At 42.2% G+C, this 14,227-nt stretch overlaps 1 protein-coding gene across 1 annotated transcript in view; it reads right to left on the reverse strand.

Moving 5' to 3' along the window:
* Positions 1–14,227, reverse strand: part of sdk1a (sidekick cell adhesion molecule 1a) — an 839,938-nt gene that overhangs the window by 226,089 nt on the left and 599,622 nt on the right. The window contains exons 13-15 of the mRNA XM_078240149.1: positions 13,697–13,873; positions 9,675–9,811; positions 2,140–2,287 (exon numbers count right to left, since the gene is read on the reverse strand). Of these exons, the coding sequence (XP_078096275.1) occupies positions 2,140–2,287; positions 9,675–9,811; positions 13,697–13,873 (462 nt within the window). The remainder of the gene's footprint in view (positions 1–2,139; positions 2,288–9,674; positions 9,812–13,696; positions 13,874–14,227) is intronic.

Here is a 14,227-nt window from a genome sequence, read left to right on the forward strand (position 1 = left end):
TGTTCTCATAGCTACCTTTGGCAACGATGTTGAGGTTTGAGTCTACCTTGCTAATACTTCTCTCAAGCCCTTGACTGCCTTTATGACGTCAGCCTGCTTGTTCAGCATCAAGGCATAAAGGAATCATATCTTTCTTCAATTCATAACTAGGAAGGATGAAGGCATTTTCTTCCACATTCAGATCAAATTCTGTTCCTTACCACCAATACCATCCTTTGCCCTGTCCATCTCTTTTTCGGAGCAGACTATTCCGAACCTTGTCTGAATTCTGTTTGACCCTGAGCCGAGCTTAAACCCTTCAGATTCTGTGTGCTCTCAAGAACATTTGCCTGCCCCTCTCCAAGCCTTTAATTCTCAATGCCATGTCGGATATATCATCTATTGGATGAGGCATAAACCATGGCCTCATCGGCCCTCTCACTTGGATATAAGACATCCCATGGCACCATTTAAAGAGGAACAGGGGAAGTCCCCTGGTGTTCTGGCCAACATTTATCCCACAATCAACACCACCAAAAAACAGATTATCTGGTCACTGTCACATTGCTGTTTGTAGACCTTGTTTTGTGTGAATTGCATACAGTATTTCATGCATTACAACAGCAACTGCGTTTTCTTGGAATTTGAGGTTTAGGGAGTCACTACACTTTATCCCCTTTCTCAAACTCTGAAATGATTCGTAGTGAAATCTCTTATTGTCCTTGTTGGACAGTGAGTATACTTTATTGAGTAAGACTTGACACATGCTGATGTTGGAACAGTAATTTTAAAACTCAGCAACATTATCATTACAATCTGGCACACCAGTCAATGCAGCACATCCACATGTGGTCCCTCTGCAAGGCCCCTATCTGTTGGAAGATCCCAGGCCTTCTCTGGCTGAATATTTCTATCCTTACCCAGGGAATATTTTTAATATACATTCTTTTATCATCTCATCATTTCATTTCATATAATTTCAAAGCCAAGCAGTGAAAACATGGCCGAACACTTGGTGTCTTTGTTTTTTATTAGCTCATTCTTGGGGTGTCATTGTAATGCACCCTGGGTAAAAGCAGTTGAGAGGTAACTTGATGGGAATTGTGGGTTGAGCTTTCATTAATCAAGAAGTGGAGATGCCGGCATTGGACTGGGGTGAGCACAGTAAGAAGTCTCACAACACCAGGTTAAAGTCCAACAGGTTTATTTGGTAGCACGAGCTTTCAGAGCGCTGCCCCTTCATCAGGTGACTCACCTGATGAAGGGGCAGTGCTCCGAAAGTTCATGCTACCAAATAAACCTTGAGGTATAGCAAATCATCTGTTTTTCAGCTTTGTTAGATATTTGAAGTTTTTTTACCTTAATTTCTTTGATCAATAAAGGCCCGACCTACAATTCCCTTCAAGTTACCTTGCTTTTACCCAGGGTGTATTAGAAATATAGTTCAGAATAACAGTGAAACTAAAGAAGTGAGTAAACAACTATAGTATTTGAATTAATTCCCATTAATTAGCAAGAAAACTCAATGTAGAGATTTCCCAGTATTCTTGCAATTTCTGAAGTACTTTATAGACTATAAGTGCTTTGGGATGCATTGAGGTGGTGAAAGGCAGCATATCTTTCTCTTATTCGCTTCCAGACCACTATTCTAGTGTACTCTTTGCCATGCTCCGCCTATTTCCGAGACACACTAATCCCATTCATCCATCATTCCTGACCACAATGATCTACACTCATTTCCATTGTCCAATGCACTAAATTCAGAATTCTTGTCGCATTTATAAATTATTCTATGGTCATGTCCCACCCCATCACTGTTAAACCCTTCAGTCTTAAACCTTCTCCTGAATATTCTGTTCCTCTGCATCCTTCTGTGCATCCTGCTCATCTGTCATCCCATTTATTTACTATTTAGCCAAACTCTCTCAAGTTCCCTACAAATCTCCTCAAAAATTATCTTTTTGATGAAGCCTATTTTTCCACTTCACTGCTGATCTCGCTCATCTCGGTTTGCCTACATTTTCCTTATATCCATCGCAAATTCCAATCCCACCGTACTTCCAAGTACATAACTGTTGTTGCTATCTTCTCACCAAGTACTTTGGATCAAACTGAAAGTGACTCTGCAAACTTTTCTTGCTCCTTGGGAAAATAACAGACCTGTTGGTTTCCGTGCTGTATTGTCCTTTCCCCAGCTGGTTCACTGCGCACACTCGGAATTGGTATGAACGAGCTGGTGTCAAACCACTCACGGTAATGTGCATCACTGCTGGATTAATGTTGGGTAACCGTACTTTCCATGGCGAGTCTACAGAGTCAAACAAAATAGCAAAGAAGACAGTTCCAAGGATTGGTTAGCACATTTATCAAGTTTAAAGTTCTTCCCAACATATGTTCACAAATGTCAAGACACTTCATTGTAATTGTGCAAAGCATTTAAGTCAAACTGTCCTCTTGTTTATTTCATAGAATTCCCACAGTACAGGAGGAGGCCACCTGGCCCATCGAGTCTGCACCAACCACAATCCCACCCAGGCCCTATTCCTGTAACCCCACACACTCACCTTACTAATCCACCTGACACTAGAGTCAATTTAGCATAGCCAATCCACCTAACCTGCACATTTTTGGAGTGTGGGAGGAAACCGGAGCACCCAGAGGAAACCCATGCAGACACGGGGAGAATGTGCAAACTCCACACAGACAGTGACCCAAGCTGGGAATCGAACCCAGGCCCCTGACGCTGTGAGCCAGCAGTGCTAACCACTGTGCCACTGTAACCACCCTTTATTTCATGTAATAAAGTTATCCTCACAAGGGTACTATTATCCAAAAGCATTTCTGAGGGTGTGCATCATCACAGATGAATTTCACTTTTCCCTCATTGAAAAAAAAACACTCTTTGCTGCTTCAGCTGCTGAACTACGATCCTGCGGGTTGAGACCCTGAGGTCAGGGTCAAATGGTGTTGCACTTTATGGGGAACAGTCACTTTGCAGTTATTTTCCCGGAACTGGACAATCAGTGGGCAGAAGGTGGGTTTGCTATCCAATAAAGGAAGCTCTTGAAGCTGAAGGATCAATACCAGGTCTGCAGCACAAAAGCAGCAGCAGCTTACAGTTCAGGTCAGTGAGAGAGGGGGGAGATGTTCTCTCTCCAATTTTTAAAATCTTTGCCGTCAACAGCCAGGCTATCACTGTGAAAGGGGAGTTTTTCCATAGCGGAGCCTATGCCTCCAGGTATGGCCAGGCAGATAAGGAGTGCCTCAAAGACTGCCTGGAATGCTGGACCTGTGATCTTGCTTGTCTTTAGGTAGCTGGTCTATCCTCAATGCTTTAGGGAGGTCTGTAGACTGGAAGTCCCAGTCAGCCTCTGACAAAATTCAATAACATGCCTTTAAAGGTCCTTAGTTGGCCCTCTACTGATTGCAGGTGGTTAGCCCTGTCATCAACCATCTCCCCCCTCATCCCCTCACCCCCTCACCACACCCTCCCCCCCCTTCTGTTTTTGGAAAAATGGTGAGAGAGCAGGGTAGTGCCAACAAATCAACACTCCAGTGGATATTTGCTCTGCTACAGCACTTGCCCCATTGGGTCTGAAAGTCCTGCCTCTGATCTAAGATGTGGGTTTTAAGAAGAGGAGATACAAGAGAGATGGACAGGTTTAGGGGAAGGGAATTGTAGTTACAGCCTAGGCAGCTGAAGGCAAGGATGCCAGTTGTGGTGTAGTGAAAATTGGAGGTGTGCATAAACACATGCTCATAGCACAAAAATATTGCTATACATACATACATTCACCAAAGTATAAAATTGTAGAAGCAATAACGATTTAAAAAACATTACGCCTCCAACCACTAATCCTTAGGTAGCACACTGCTCTCATACGTATGTCGGAATTTTATGTGCACTCCCATCCCACTGGCAGCAAGGGACAAGTTGGGGCATGTGCAGTCAGGTGGGATGGCAGGGGTGTACCATGCCAGATGCTTTCTTGCCTCCACTGTCCAGCAGTGGGAAAGATGGTGGATGGTCACTCAAGGGCCTATTTGCAGCTAACAAATGATGCTGAACAAATTTAAATACCTCTGCCAAGAATTGTACAAACTTGCCAACTTAGTGCAGGTGAGATTAAAATCAGATAAAGCCGACATTCTGAATTTGACCCAAACTGGGATGGAGGTAACCTGTCACAATATCTGAGGGACTCTCCGATCATTTTTGATGGCAGCATATTTCCATATTCAATGTTGTACCTTCAAGCTCACCTTATTAAACTGAAGTTTTATTGTGAATGTTTCTTATATGTCATGGACAAGAAAAACTTGGTCATGATTGCTGTTGTCAGTGCAGACACTGGGGGTGAATTCTGCCAACCTGCCTGCGTTGTGTTTGGTGGTGGGTGGGAGTGGTGAATCTGGCAGAAGTGAAAATGTCTAGGCGTAAACTTACATTGCAATGACAAGTTAATGGTGGGCCACTCTTCCCCCGGCAGATGGCGGGAATACCATTGGTATTAATTTGAATCTCATGAATGCTCATTACAACAGCTGCCTGCCAGTTTCCCATCTTGTGTCACCTGCCAGCCTGAAAACTGAGCCTGGGCAGAAATGTCTTGAAGTAGTCAACAACTGGCTACTTAAGGGCCTCAACGGAGCCAAGGACAGATCGGCCAGCCTAGGCCTTGCCTGTTCCAGCGTAAGAATGCAGAGAAGTTAGGGCAAGTGGGAACCTGGTGGGAAGACAAGGAATTTTACAGCGCCCCCCCACTCCCCACTTTTCTTCAGAGTGATACGAATAAATTTCATTTGCCCCAGTTGTCTGAATTGTTTTGAAGTCAGTTTAAATGGTGATTAACCAGCATGTGAGAAGTGGTAAAATTCAGTGACGTGTGGAGCAGATAAGCATGAAACCGTTAAGTTTCAACAAGTGGTGCAGTTCCAGCAACACAATTGTGGTTTAATAGTGCATCATTTTCAGAAAGATAAAATCTTGATCAATTTTGACCAGAAAATTCTCACCAGAATGCCTTAAAAGGAAGAATGAAAAAATATCAATGTGTTTTTGGCACATTTTAGATGGCCAACCTTGTTTAAAGTAAGTGCTAATGGCATCATAGTGTTTGTTTTGGAAAGGTTATTAAATCCACAAATGAATGGAATTTCCCCTTAAATGTGAGCGGAATTAAATTAATGCTGTGGAAATGATACGATTTCTAAATATGAGATTAATGTCCTCATATTACTGATATTACTCTGCTCCTTTCATCTTAGACAATGACTTGTTTGGTTCCCTTACAGAGGGCATCAGGACTTCCTATTAGAGATTTTTTTAATTAACTGAGAAAACAAAGATAAACTAAATTAGAAAATACTTAATGGGGTAATACTGCAGGAATCAAAGTTTAAAATCTATTTAGTTTAGTTTTGAAATTCTACTCGGCTGCTGAAAAGATGCATTTAATTTTGATCTGCAGAAGTACCGTAATGGTGCACTTCATGAGACAAATTTATTTAAGTCAGTTACAAATCATTACCAAGACAACAATTTGACCCCTTATTACTACAAAAGAACTAAAGGGTGAGACATTGAGCAGAGGAAAAGAAGTATGATTCTGGATCCGGAAATCCTGTGCAAGAGGACAAATTGATGAAATTAGGCTAATTTTCAATGGTGAAAAATTTAAAAGAACATGATCCAAGTCTTCAAATGCAGAATGGGAATGATAGCATAAGATTTAGACAAAGACCATGATCTAGCGGCCCCGTTAGTCATGGGCGCAAATCCCGTTATGATGAGTCTCGACAGCTGTGACATAGGTTCACTCGCAGTGAGGCCATGAACCTGACTTCCATAACGTGAAATGCATTTTAATGTAATTAATGGGCTTGACAATGTAATGTCAGTCCATAATGTCTCTTCACCCCTTCACGGCGTGATATCACAGCAGCATGAATCACGACTGGTTTTTCAAAAACAAAAATTAGTCGTGATGACCACATCAGGGGCACGAAGGGGCGTGTTGGCCCCAGGGGTTCAGGGATATGACCGGGCATTTCCCCGGGCAGTGTCTCCTGGGTATATGCAGATGGCACAGGGGCACGGGCAGGGAGCACATGCAGGGGATTACTCTCCTATTCGGGGTGGGGAGGGGAGAGTTCCCCTTATTCATGCGTTTAAGCTCCACCCCTCCAACGTCTGAGAGACCCTCACCAGAACTCTGAAATTGCACAGAGTGCCATTTAATCAGGCGAGAAAAGGAGATTGTGAAGCCAGCGAGTTTCACACAGCTTTTCTTGCTTGATCCAATACTCTGCAATGTTGGGAAGATGCACCCACTAATTATACTTCTGCTCTAATTGGAAATTCAAGCTCCTACTTTATTAGGGAAGAAATACTTAACAGGTTTCAAGCAATCAGAGACATTAAGAGAATGCTTTTTCAAGAGCAGTTGATGGGTTAGGGCCCGATTTTCCTTCCGGAGATGAGACCAGGGCTGTTTCCAGGTATTGAATGTATCCCTGAAGGAGAACGGTCATTCAATGGTTTTCATGTGCCCTGTTAATTGTCCTGCAGGCAGGTTCACTGTCCAATTACCGATGGCGGGCAGGTTCTTGAATTTGGTTGGCCAATAAGAGGCCTAGCATCTGAAAGGAGCAGCAGGTTGCATGGAAGCTAAGTGAGGGAAAGGGTGGCCACAATGAAGGCTTCCTTTCTCAAACTTTTTAAAATCTTAAATTGAAAAATTACTTTGACAACCAGGCCATCACTATGAGGGGGCAGGGAAAGACAGTCTCTCTGGCAGGTGGCCAGTGGTTGATTCGTGCACCCAGCCAGGCATTGACTACTCCTCCAGGCAGCTGCATTGTCTCACCATTACCTGCAGGGGCCTGGAAGTTGACTGAAAATTACGGCCATTCTTCTTTAAATGGTCTCAAAAACCTGATAGGCTACTGACTGCTTGTGGGACGGTAGCCTGATTGGCTACTCACTTACGATAGCCGTGGCACCTCTCAATTCTGGATCTGAAAAAATGACTCAGTTGTAGATAGAGCAGAGGAACAATTGAGCTGGTCAGCGGGACTATTTTTTGATCTTTTTTGCCATGGCTCCCAGCCCTTGCAATAGCTGAAAATCTAATACATAGAAGCTAGACAGGTTTATGCAACGTTAATTGACTTCATTTGAAAAGAGCATAATGGTAATTTGCTTAAAAATGTAATTGATGCTATAGCGACAAGTATAGGTATATATAATCAGTATGGCAAGTGGTGAAATGATGAATACTGCAATTGCACCATTAACAATTAGTCAGTAAAATGTTCTACCCACTTAAACTTTGAGGTAATGCTCCTGCTGTGATTATAATTTATGAAGAGGCAAATGTCATTGCCTGTTTATACTCACATGCTAATTGACACAGTTCAAGATAGAGGATAGTATAAGAGAGATGCAACATATGAGATGAAATTCCAGTGAAGAAGGTGCTGAACAGGTTGTTATATAGTGCATACAAATTTCAAAACAATGGAGCTGCATTTCTTTGGCCATTCCACTGGCCTGTCAGGAGGCAATGGAACAGCTCCAGAATAAGGCAAGGCCTAGACAGTCCCAGTCTCGGTTGCCTTCATGATTTTTTATGGCCTCGTCAGGAGTGAAGTGTTACCTTCCCTGCTGCAAGGTTAGCCATGTTAGAAGAGATGGAATCAAAGATGGATTCCTTTACTGAGAGTTTCCATTTCGTCAGTATGAAGGGTCTTTAATCTGTCTTTAACAAGGAAGAAGGTGCTGCCAAAGTCATAGTGAAAGAGGGGTAGCTGAGATTTTGGATGGTTTAAAAATTGAGGGGATTCTAGAAAGACTAGCTACACTTAAAGATATTAAATCACCAGGAGTGAATCAGATGCATCCGAGGATGCTGAGGGAAGGAAGGGTGGAAGTTGCTGAAGCACTGGTTTTTAACCCTCTTTATGTACAAGGGGTGGTGCCAGAGCATCCTTGTTCCAAAAAAGGAGTAAGTGTCATTTTATAGCTGGGATAGAAGTTTTTCATATTTGCTTTGAGCCCCTTAAAGAGGCACTATTAGCCTATCTTGGAATTTCTCAGCAGCTCCGGGAAACAATAAAACCAACTGTTCTCAAAACTCTTGCTGTTTAGCTAACCTACGGCTGGTGTGGAATTTGCTGGGCTGCAAACAATTCTCATGTTTTATTTTACACATAGACACAGTTGCATATCTGTTTACAGACAACAGCTAAAATATGACTGCCTCTTTAAAAGGACAACAATGACCCTTAAGTGAAGGGTGACCAAAAACTCATTTCCTTTTAAATTATGGCAGCCTGGCACAACTTATTACCTTTGGGAATTAAAAACAAGCCCTTGTAAACTTTGAAATGAGATAGTCCAGCAGCTGAAGAAAATACCATTACTATACGACAACTGATATAGAAACCTATTAATAATTTGAAATTTTGTTAGAATCTGATATCTTTTTTTACATTTATCAGGACAAATATGAAAAAGGCCTATGGGAGGGGAGAAATGAATGTGTATTTTAATGTAAGAAACTTAAACAGTGTGCACCATCTGACACAAAAGACAAGGTTAAAAGAAATAGATACAAACCATTTTCTAAAGGAACAAAAAAATTTAACAGTCATAAATTCTTAATAAAGCACCACAGTGAGAGATTCAGGAAGGGGAGGAAGATAAGAACATGTTACAGTCGTACAGACATATATTGCTGAATGGAAGGGAATGTAATATTCCATTATTAGGTTTGTTAAATTTTAACAACTTTTGTTGCAGTGATGTCAGCAAAACAAAGTCTCATAATCAACAATCACGCTAAAATTTAAACCTAATTATCACTAACTTTGACATCTTTTACATTCATGATTTTGGATTAAACTAGTTGCTGCTGTTAATAAACTGGCTGAACATTCAGAGATACCAAAAGGTATTCTCCATCCTAACCTTTCCCCAATTTTCATAGAGACTCTTTGTCCTAACCTTTCCCCTATTGCCTAAAGATGTGTAGGTTAGGGGAATTAGCATGGTAAATACGTGGGGTTCCAGAGATGGGGCCTGGGTGGGATGCTCTATTGGAGAGTCTCTGCAGACTAGATGGGCAGAATGATCTCCTTCTGCACTGTAGAGATTCCATGAATTTCCAGAGGCACTCTCCTCCCTAGCCTTTCCCCAATTTCCAGAGAAAAACAGCAATCTCGCAGGTACAATGGGTTGAAAGGCCTCCTTCTGTATTATATAATTTACGAAACTTCAACATGTCCTCAGAAAGAAAACAAAAGGGAATAGGTTAAAAAAAAACCTGGGAGAAATGCTGCACTTAAGTGAATAAATATTAAAGGAGAAAAATGTGGAAAATTGCTTTCACTGTACAAAATTATGACTCTCTAGTTATCAGAGAATTCACTGCCTAGTAGGGTAATTCAATTTTTAATGTCCCCTCAGCTATACAACACCTACCACAATGCAAATCAAATTAATTGGAATTACTTAACTAACATTAAATAAGGCTTCTGTCAGCAAGAAATTACACACAATCATTGCTAATTGACATCCTTTTCATGGAAGATGCTCATCAACAAAAACTGATAGTCTGTATCATTTTATAAAGCATTGTTTGCACAGTTGACAACACTGTTAAACACAGCACTCTAAAAGTAGTACTCACTGTTTTCAGACAGCTCCACAATGTAGTGTAGGATGGGGCTGTTTCCATCAAAGGGCCGTGTCCATGATAAATCCACTGCCTGACTGCTTGAAGAGTTCAAACTTGCCTGCAGATTTCTGGGTGGGTGAGGGAGTTCACTAAAAAAGTGAAGAAAAGTACTAATCACGGGTTAGTTGATCTACCATTGTTTATACATGTCAAGACCAAGTCTGGTCTCAGGTGCAGTGTGATTAGAAGTCAGCGGATGATTGTCTAGGATGGACCAAAATGATTTAGTCATACATTCTGTTTGGATTATGAATTAACACTTTGATTTCATATTTTGGGCTGTAACTTGCAAGCTCCAGGGTGTTAGGTGTGAGGGTGGGCGGGCGAGGGGGTGGGCGGGCGAGGGGGTGGGCACACGTGAGAGTGTGGTAGTCTGCGGGTGTGGTACCCCAATAATGCATTGGGAAACCACCCATGAAACCCCATGTATTTACCATGGTTAATTGCCCTAACCTACACATCTTGGGACACTAAGGGGCAATTTAGCACGACCAATGCACCTAACCTGCACATCATTGGACTCTGGGAGGAAACCGGAGCACCTGGGGAAAACCCACGCAGACACGGGGAGAACATGCAAACTCTACACAGATAGTGTGACCGAAGGCTGGAATTGAACCCAGGCCCCTGTCAGTGCACCATGTGCCATCATGGCGCCCAACTCTGCCATAATTTGATAAAGCTTGACTGCAAATCAAAGCCCATGAAATAAAAGGGACAGCGGCAGCATGGATATGAAATAACAGAAAACAGAGTAAATATTAATAGTTGTTTTTCAGACTGGAAGGAAGCATTAGTAGGGTTTCTCAGGGGTCAATTGTAGGAGTACTGCTTTTCTTGAGGTGTATTTATGATTAGACTTGGGTGTGCAGGGCACAACGGCAACATTTTCAGAAGACACAAAACTTGGGGGTATTGTGAACTTTGAGGGTGGCATTGATAAAACAGACTTCAGAGACACACACATCTGGTGGAATGGGTGGACATGTGGTAGTTGAAATTTAAAGCAGAGAAGTGTGAAGTGATATATTTTGGTCGGAATAACAAGGTGAGGTAATAGAAAATAAAGGATCCAATTTTAAAGGGTGTTCAGGAGCACTGAGACATGGGGTAGATGTGCACAAATCACTGAAGATGACAGGGTAGCATGGTAAATAAGGTATATGGGATCCTAGACCGTATAAATAGAGACATAGCATATGAAAGCAAGGAGGAACCTTGTGGTGATTGCTTCTTTCAGGGCAACACAGCAGAATAAGGGACAATCACCACAAACCTTCGTGTAACACTGGTTTGGTCTCAATTGAAGCAGTGTCAAATTTTGGGAACTACTCTTTAGGAAGGATGTGAAGACGTTGGAGAGGGTACAGAAAAGATTTGCGAGTTTGGCTTGAGGGATGAGGAACTTTAGTTACATGGATAGATTGAAGAAGCTGTGCTGTTTTGCTTAAAGAGGAGAAGTTTGAGAGGAGATTTTGTTCCGAAGGGCAGAAGGATCAAGAATCAGAAGACACCCATTTAAGGTGACTGGTTAAAGAACCAAAGGCGACATGAGGAAAACCTTTTTACACAATGAATGATTAAGATCTGGAATGCACCACTTGTCAGTATGTTGGAGGTAGATTCAATTGTGACTTTCAAAGGGAATTGGATAATTAACTGAAGAGAAAACATTTTCAAGGCTACGGGAAAAGGGCAAAGGATGGGTCTAGCTCAGGCTTATCCAAACTACAGCCCAGGGGCCTGATGTGGCCCCAGTGGGCTCTCTATGCAGCCCCCAGCACCAGTTTTCAAAACAGTTTCAAAGGAAGATTATTCTTGGAGCTGTTCCTCTAATCACAAGCCAGTTCTCTCCCACTTTTGCTTCTGATAAGCAGACTAATGAGTCTACAAGCAGCAAATGGGAGAGTGAAATAATGTTTGATTGGAGGAGTATTGGTCTGTTGAAAGCTGCTAGGCCAACGGAGGCAAAGCAACAGTGAGGTTGGAGCCTAAGCAGCCAGATACAACTGACATGAAGCCTGGGAGGGCGAGTTTGAGTTGGTGCCCAGGGAGGGCGGGTTTGAGTCGGGGCCTGGGGAAGGCGGGTTTGAGTCGGGGCCCAGGGAGGGCGGGTTTGAGTCGGGGCCCGGGGAGGGCGGGTTTGAGTCGGGGCCGGAGAGGATGAGTTTGCATCGGGGCCTGGGAGGACGGGTTTGAATTGGGGCCAGGGAGGGTGAGTTTGAATCGGGGCCGGAGAGGGCGAGTTTAAGTTGGGGCCCGGGGAGGGCTGGTTTGAGTTGGGGCTGTGGAGGGTAAGTTTGAGTCAGGGCCCAGGAGGGTGGCTTCCGGTTGGACCCAATAGGGCAGGTTCGAGCTGCGCCTTGGCGAGCCAGAGACTGTGTGTGGGAGTGAGTGTGAGTCAGCTTTATGCCCAATCCCAGGCTTCTCATGCATTCTTCCCACCACACACCAACATATACACATACACCTACCCTCACATGCTGGTTATTTTTATTAGTTACTCTTTAATTTAATTTATTACTATGATATTTCTGTACTTGTGCTCAGCTATTATTTCTTTCCTTAAAATTTCAACTTTTTTTTGAAGTTCAGTTTATTTTTGTGCCAATCGTTATCTTTCTGAAATGTGCTCATCAGCCTCAAGTGTGAAAAAAAAAAATATGACCCCCCACCATGCCAAAAGGTTGGACAAGTCTGGTCTAGCTGAATTACTCTTGCAGAGAGCTGGCACAGATACAAAGGGTTTCCTTCTGTGTTGTGAACTATGATTCTATGAAGTTGGAGGAGTAGTTGAGCTGCCATGTTTTGTTGCTAGAGCGAGGCCAAAGCCCACAAGAGCCTCGAAGGAAGTGGTAGCAGGCAGATTCTTATTTTGAAAGTTAAGGATGCGTATTTGGCCTGGCTCCTCCAGGATCCATCAAAAAAAATTCTGTGGGCCACTTTGAGCAGCCATCAAGTGTCCCTTTTGGGACTGCTGGTTAGGCTGTTCAACACCTGGCACAAATCTCAAAGCAAGTTCACCCATTTACATGTCCAACTAAAAACGCTTACCGGTGGATGGAGAATGAGCACGAAGGAGGTAGAGGCGCTGAGCCCCTATTCACTGATTTTTAATTGCTGACTGCCCTTTTTTCAGAGAAACAGATGGCGAGCAACTGAAAAATTGCTCCCAAGATATTTGTCTGCCGTACAGGCTCAGCAGCTGAGAGATGTAAAACTAAAGTGCTACGATGCCAGGACTGCCAAGAGGATATAATTGCAAGTTTACATAGGTGTTTTCCATTATAAATGTGGTCATAGGAATTCTTAGTGAGAACATAAAAATAAACACAGAATATATGAATTTAAAATAGTGACTGAAATATGCCCACATGTCCTGGTCTAATGATCTCCCAATGTTTAAAAGCTGCTTCACGTGAAGACAATGTTTAATCTTGTTAGTGGTATGGCATACTAGGCATAAACTGGAATTATAGATAAATAAATGGAAACATTGGCAATGATTTCGAAATTTCAATTGGAACTTCAATCTAGGGAAACACGATTTTAGGTCATGTAGCAGATTGGGCTGTCTGTCATATCTTTAATGCTCTATAAAGGCTGTAAATTTATTCCCATTGTACATATGCATAACAAGTATAACCCGTAAGTATAGAAGCTACAATAAGATAGAATTCTAAAAACTCATAAGAGGTTTGTTTGATATTCCTCAGTCTGCTATCTAAATAAGAGATTAACCATTTATTTTTAATGAGCTAGCATATTTGTTAAAGTAGCCAAAACCTGTACATTAATAAACATTTGTTTTGAAAATGCTATCGATACAAAAACAAATTTAGCAGCTAAATTTGACTGTTATTCACCATGACTGCATTAGTAAATTGCACGGAAGATTATTGCAAAAAATCATTGTGAAACCATTCGGGAAATATCAATTCAGCTTGATGGGAAATGAAAATGTGTATACTCACATGACTTCGAGGCGGGCCGTTCTGGAGTCGTTTCCTCCCGAGGACAAAACCTCACAGGTGTAGTCACCAATGTCACCTGACCAAGTTTGACTAATGTGAAGTGAGCCATTTTGCCCTAGGGAAATTCTTGGTACTGTATTTGCATTAATGATATTTCCATCCTTCTTCCAGACAAACCTAAAAAAAATAAACACTTTCAAGGCTCCACAAAAGTAACAATTAATGCAATGAAATGGCACATCCCCGCACACAGGTAGGCTTGGGACAGTTAGCAAATAAAAATGAAAAACGTCAAACCCGAACACAACCTGCCTTGAACCTGCCCATTTCTGGTTTTAACAGATTTGGGCTGAGCAATCGGCAAACAATCCCATTCTGGGAGGTGATTCACTCATTCAAATATTTTCATGAGATTACTTTGATTTCCTTCTCAACATGAGTTATTCTGGCCAAAACTGTCCCAACTTAATGAAACTTCATGTCATCTACAATTATTGCCTAAAATGGACTCAACTCATATAGATAGAAACT

Source organism: Mustelus asterias, chromosome 23 (assembly GCF_964213995.1).
Source record: "Mustelus asterias chromosome 23, sMusAst1.hap1.1, whole genome shotgun sequence".
In the NCBI taxonomy this organism is placed as follows: domain Eukaryota; kingdom Metazoa; phylum Chordata; class Chondrichthyes; order Carcharhiniformes; family Triakidae; genus Mustelus; species Mustelus asterias.